Source organism: Triticum aestivum, chromosome 4A, assembly GCF_018294505.1.
Source record: "Triticum aestivum cultivar Chinese Spring chromosome 4A, IWGSC CS RefSeq v2.1, whole genome shotgun sequence".
Taxonomy (NCBI): Eukaryota; Viridiplantae; Streptophyta; class Magnoliopsida; order Poales; family Poaceae; genus Triticum; species Triticum aestivum.
The window spans coordinates 283,489,212-283,495,977 of record NC_057803.1 but is presented as its reverse complement, the minus strand read 5'-3'; the positions used below and the strand labels follow the sequence as shown (position 1 = coordinate 283,495,977).

General features: G+C 46.6%; 1 protein-coding gene across 1 annotated transcript; it reads left to right on the top strand.

Moving 5' to 3' along the window:
- The first annotated feature begins 354 nt into the window (after nt 1-354).
- On the top strand, nt 355-3,759 carry LOC123085968 (RNA-binding protein CP29B, chloroplastic). Its single transcript, XM_044507665.1, has 4 exons — nt 355-756; nt 2,456-2,557; nt 2,871-3,197; nt 3,297-3,759. Exons 1-4 carry the CDS (start codon nt 451-453, stop codon nt 3,360-3,362), a joined length of 801 nt encoding a protein of 266 aa, XP_044363600.1. The 5' UTR covers nt 355-450; the 3' UTR covers nt 3,363-3,759.
- Nucleotides 3,760-6,766: the final 3,007 nt, after the last annotated feature.

Genomic DNA, 6,766 nt, shown 5'->3' with positions numbered 1-6,766 from the left:
TAATGGGCCCGCTGTTGGTGGTCGTTATAAATAAGACAACGGACGGCGGATGGGTGGCCTACAAGTGGGGATACGGCGGACGCTGAGGAGACGCGCGGCGCGTCCGCGCCGACGCATTTCAGACACCATTTTAAATCGGAAATGGATCGATGCAAATATAACGCCAACATGATTTGTTTTTGGGTTGATGTGTTTGATCTTCATTTTTATTCATGCCAATCCAAACAAACACAAGCAGACAAAATGCATTTAGTTGCTCTGATCGAGCCTGTTTTTAGGCTCGTCATGTAAACCGTCCCGTAAAACGCAGTTCGCCGGAATTGCTATATATGAGTACCCCTCCCATATAAAACCCTCCCGACTTGTCGTTCTCTCTTCACTGAGCTGCATTCTCTATTTTTCTCTCGACTCAAACCTTATCCCCCAAACACGATCAACCCAATCGTCCCCATGGCGGCCACGCTCTTCTCCATCTCCCCCATGTTCCTCTCCCTCCCCTCGTCCTCCTCCTCATTTAAGCAGGCCCCCTCCGCATTCTTTCCCTCGAAGACCCCGCAGCACCGCGCCCTCGCCTCCGCTGGCTGGAGGCACCCGCTCGCTTCCTTGGCCGTGTCCGTGTCGTCAGATGTCGAGACGGAGGTCGCCCAGGAGTTCTCGGAGGACCTAAGGGTGTTCGTTGGCAACCTCCCCTTCAGCGTCGACAGCGCTCAGCTAGCCGGCCTATTCGAGCAGGCTGGCTCCGTTGAGATGGTCGAGGTACTATATAGATTGGTTGCCTCGTTACATTCTGGGCACTGATTCATATGTACGATATGTTCCTACTTCAGGGAAGTTGAGGGCCCGTGTGTGTGAAACTAGAAATGGTTTGGTCGTTTGGTGTCTTATTAACTAATTTTTGTGCTTTACATTTAGCTCACGGGAAATCATGCGTGTAACTGAGGGAATTTTAGGCCTTTTCTGAATACCTATAGCAGTACTAGCGTGCGAAACATAGAAGTTTATTAACAAAAATATTGCTGTTTCCTCACACGCTGATGATGTCTAAGAATGTGCTAATAAATTGGTCAATAAAGCAAAGCCTTGTCAAAAAAGCCAAATTAATAAAAAAATTAAAGGAGGAAGACCCCGGGCCTTTGCATCTCGACGATGCATGCAGCCACTTTATTAATTATTCACAAAATCTTATAAAGTAATACATCAATAAGTCTCAAGCCACCATTTGTCGCTACTCCTATCCACTTGATGAAGGGGTGCCGATAGTCCAAGCCGAATACCAAATAGACCTCGCAGCAAAGCCTAACATCTAAAACCGGAGGCCCCAACCAAGCCACATTGCCGGGTCTGGGGCACACACCGGTTCGGTGCACTCTTAGAGGCGGCCGCCACCATCTTCCACTGATCCATCTTCAGAGCAGTTATTGACGGATCTACCTTGCCAGGTCTGCCGTCGACATCACCATGACGCCAGACAGCGCAATCCTCCTGCGCAAGTTCGTCTACACGCATCGAACGGTGACACTCCATAGCGCCATGTTGCCGAGATCCGACGTCGTCAATGCGGAGGAAGTAACACCGCTCCACCTCTAAGCCCCTCCAGTCAGCACCTCTTGCATCGCCGGCCACCTGCCGTGATGCCATGCAAGTCCAACCCTGGGAAATCACGCAGGGAATCACGATCTTCAAGACGACGCCCTCGGGAGGGGAAATGACGTGAATCGACGCCATTGTCTGGCCCTGCAACGCAGGACCTAGGCTTTCACCCGAAAAAAGTGGCCCGAGAGTGGAAGAGGTCGGAGAGCTCCACGACGGCCCCCAGGAGGAAAGCGACATCTGCAGACGCTGTGTCGTTGGCTTTCGCCCGGAGCCACGGTACCTCCGCACCCTCACGCTGCCGGATGAAGATGGGGGAACACCAGCGTGGCCGGCATGCGAACCCACTAGCCCAAGCACCTGCTGCACGGCGATGGCGCAATCACTACGCAGGACCACCAACCTCACCGCCGGCCAGAGCCAACGGGCTAGATCGGGACGCCGTCGCATCGAGGCAGCCACGAGCAGCCGCCAGGCCATCAGCCGTGAGAGGACGCCGAGTCGGGTAGCCACCATGCTGGCCGGAGAAGCCGAGGACGAGCGTCCCACCACCACGGGCTCACACCGCAAGCCGAGGCCGCCGCGCGCGCGGAGAGCCTCGCCGCCGCCATCCTCCGGCGTGTGCTTCGCCCGGCGGACTGATCCGGCGGCGGCGGGAGGGGGGAGTCGTACTGAAGGGGGGACGGCGGCAGAGCAGGTATGGCCCCCCAAGCCGCCCTAGGGATGACGCGGGGTCAGATTGGGTGCCCACTTTTGGAGTTCCACTCTGTTCTGATTGATTATTGCACATGGCGGATCAGAAATGTCAGACCTATAGCCCAATTCAAATCGTAGCATGCTTAACTGCTTTGCTTTATTGTCACAGGTCATCTATGACAAATTGACTGGACGAAGCCGTGGATTTGGGTTTGTAACTATGTCTACTGTCGAAGAGGTTGAGGAGGCAGTTGAGCGGCTCAATGGCTATGTGAGCACTCATTTATTCCTTTAAAAGCATTGTTTCTAACCTGCTACTGCTTTTGCCCTCTTGTTTCATCTTTTATTGTTTGTAAGCTACTTTCGTTATGTTTTTACAGGTTTCCTGATTGGTTCAGCTTGTTATGTTTCTCCTTGGTTCTGCAGTTCCAACCTCTTGTTTCTTCCTGAGAAATACAGTTCAGAGTTTTAGATAAAATTGTTAGTTAGTTTAGCTTTTGTTGCTTGACCTAACTGTACGATTTCTATACTAGGATGTGTAGTTGTATGCTTGAGTAATTGGCTGACCTCATCTCTAATATCAGGTACTTGATGGGAGAAGTTTGAAGGTGAATTCAGGGCCGCCACCACCCAGGGACCAATCCTCACCAAGAGGATTTAGAGAGCAATCAGGCGGATTCAGGCAGCAATCCTCACGTGGGCCTGGTGGTGGGGACAATAGGGTCTATGTGGGTAATCTTTCTTGGAATGTCGATGACTCAGCTCTTGCAAACTTATTCAATCAGCAAGGGAGTGTCTTGGGGGCCAGAGTCATCTATGACAGGGAGAGTGGGAGGTCAAGGGGATTTGGTTTTGTCACATATGGTACCAGTGATGAAGTTGAGAAAGCAGTATCTAATCTTGACGGCTCTGTGAGTTTTCACTCATTTAACTGGCTGCTTACACCTGTGACCCTTCATTATTGTTCTTTCAGCGTGGTGCTAAATGAGTTTCTTTTTCCTGTTCCACAGGACTTGGATGGAAGACAGATCCGTGTTACAGTAGCAGAAGTGAGACAACCTAGGCGAGAATATTAAAAATCCTATTTTAGATGAAGCGAAGCGGAACTATGTAATGCTGCCAGGTTTTTGCCCTCTAGTACACGTTTCGGTGACGAGCCTGTAGAGTTGGTTTCCTCGCAGTGCGTGGACTCCCTTCCCTCCTTCCCGGTCTCCTGTAACAGAATCTGCTAATTTCCTGTTATGCACCCGGTTCAACAAATGAAGATGCCGCTAAGCCTGTGGTTAGTGTCCTTCCTAGTCTCATGTAACAGAATCTGCTAATTTTCTGTTATGCACCCGGTTCAAAAAAAGAAGATGCCGCTAAGCCTGTGGTTAGTGTCAGGTACGAATTATATTTTTGTTCTTCATTGTCATTCATTCTAGTGTAACATATGAGATATGTATGATTTGATTTCAACCATCATATTGCTTCTGGCTCCATCATTGTAACGCCCATCATTGTAACACCCTGATTTAATCATACACTAATCATATGTATAAATGTGTATGATCAAGATCAGAGACTCATAGAAAGATATTACAACACAACTCTAGATACAAATAAAATAATATAAACTTTATATTACAAGCCAGGGGCCTTGATGACTCGAATACATAAGCTTGGATATAAACGAGTCAGCGGAAGCAACAATTTCTGAGTACAAACATAAGTTAAACAAGTTTACTTTAAGAAGACTAGCACAAACATCTACGATGATCGAAACGGCATTACCTTATGCCCCGAACCTTCTAACTACTCCTGGTCGTCGGTGGTCTCCACGTAGTAGTAGACACCCTCAGGGTGGTAGTAATAGTCGTCGGTGGCGGCATCTCGCTCCTAAGATCCGTTATCTAATTGCAACAATCGGGTATGGGGAAAAGAGGTAGCAAAGCAACTGTGAGTACTCATCTAAAGTACTTGCAAGACTTACATCAGAACTATACTAAGCATGCATTGGTATCAAAAAAATTGGGCTATATCTTTGGATTGAAGTACAAAAATGCCTAAAGAGAAGGGGAAAGCCTAGCCTATCGAAAACTAGCATCTTCAATGTAACGATCAAACCTCGAAGAATTTGAGTCTCTGTGATTACTGTGCTAGTCCCTGGATCGATTCACAAGCACACACAGTATAGATGAATAACAGAATAACAAGTGCATCATTTATTACAACGTATGATCCAGAATGCATAAAAATAAAACAATCTGCATAGCACATAGCTAGTTTTATTTAATCAAACAACGAAAAGTAGCAGAAAATAACGACTGAGTCCCATCATAGCCCACTGGCGATGCTGAGTGCAGACTCGCGACCCTAACGGTACCTTACTCTTCGTCTGAAAATCCTGCAACATGAGACGTTGCAGCCGTATAGATCAATACTTTGAATGTATTGGCAAGTTACATAGGGGTAATAATAAAGCAGACCTATATGTATTTGCATAGTATAACAAAAGAAAGCCTTGATAGTTATTTTTGCAGGAAGCTAATTTTGTCCTCGTAACTACCTAATAGTCAATTTTCATTTAATTTATTTGTTACTAGGTTGAATTGGCAAGTCCAACTCCAACCTATCCATTATTAAGTTTCCCACAAATTTATTAAGTGTCACATTTGTCAAGATCATCCAACAACTGTAATGGCATAGTGGCTCAAATTTGCCCATAACCGGAGGCATGGTTAATCTTAATTAATTTTTAACACTCTGCCGAGTTTAGTACGCTTTACCCACTAGACCCAATCCGAAGATTCAGACGAAGTCTTTCAGAAACAGTCACCTAGTCCCATAGGAGGTCCATCCCAATTATCATATCTACATCTACTGGCACATCAGGGTAAGGTTTCTGCAAATGATCAACTAACCCAAAGCCCATTTAGCCAGTGGCCGTACATGGAAGCTACTAGTCACTAAGTCTGTCTAATCTTTTTCAACCTGGGCGGCATTCCACTTACATTCAGAGGGTATAAACCATGATGTTCTTGAAACCATCCTAGCAATACCACTTCCGCCTAGTGGTGAATTAAATCCTTAGTTACTGAAGAAATATGCCCTAGAGGCAATAATAAAGTTGTTATTTTAAATTTCTTTATTCATGATAAATGTTTATTATTCATGCTAGAATTGTATTGATTGGAAACCATAATACATGTGTGAACACATAGACAAACACTATATCCCTAGTGAGCCTCTACTTGACTAGCTCATTGATCAAAGATGGTTAAGGTTTTCTAACCATGGACATGAGTTGTCATTTGATAGCGAGATCACATCATTAGGAGAATGATGTGATGGACAAGACCCATCCGTTATCTTAGCATAATGATTGTTCAGTTTTATTGCTATTGCTTTCTTCATATCAAGTACATATTCCTTTGACTATGAGATTATGCAACTCCCGAATACTGGAGGAATGCCTTGTGTGCTATCAAACGTCACAACGTAACTGTGTGATCATCAAGATGCTCTACAGGTATCTCTGAAGGTGTTTGTTGAGTTGGCATAGATCGAGATTAAGATTTGTCACTCTGAATATCGGAGAGGTATCTCTAGGCCCTCTTGGTAATACACGTCATAAGCTTGCAAGCAAACGACTAAGGAGCTGGTCACGAGGTGATGTATTACGGAACGAGTAAAGAGACTTGCCGGTAACGAGATTGAACTAGGTATGCAGATACCGACGATCGAATCTCGGGCAAGTAACATACCGATAGACAAAGGGAATAACGTATGTTGTCATAACAGTTCGACCGACAAAGATCTTCTTAGAATATGTAGGAGCCAATATGAGCATCAAGGTTCCACTATTGGTTATTGACCGAAGAGGTGTCTCGGTTATGTCTACATAGTTCTCAAACTCGTAGGGTCCGCACGCTTAACGTTCGATGACGATATTGTATTATATGAGTTATGTGATTTGGTGATCGAATGTTGTTCGGAGTCCCGGATGAGATCACAGACATGATGAGGAGTCTCAAAATGGTCGAGAGGCAAACATTGATATATAGGACGATAGTATTCGGACAACAGAAGTGTTCCGGAGTGTATCAGGTATTTATCGGAGTACTGTAGGGGTTACCGGAACCCTCAGGGGGAATATATGGGCCATGAGAGGGGAGCACACCAGCCCACAAGGGGTGGCGCGCCCCCCTATGGCATGTGGCCTAATTGGAGAAGGAAAAATGAGGGTTCGGCCCCCTTCCTTTCTCTCTTCCCCCTTCCCTTTCTTCAGTGAAAAAAAAGGAGGCGCCACTTGGGGAAACCCCAAGTAGGATTCGGATCCTACTTGGGGCGCCCCCCTGGCTGCCTCTCCTCCCCTCCCACCTATGTATATGTGGGGAGGGGGCCTAGAATATACATCATCAATTGTTAGCAGTGTGCGGCGCCCCCTCCATAGTTTACACCCCCCGGTCATATTCTCGCGGTGCTTAGGCGAAGCCCT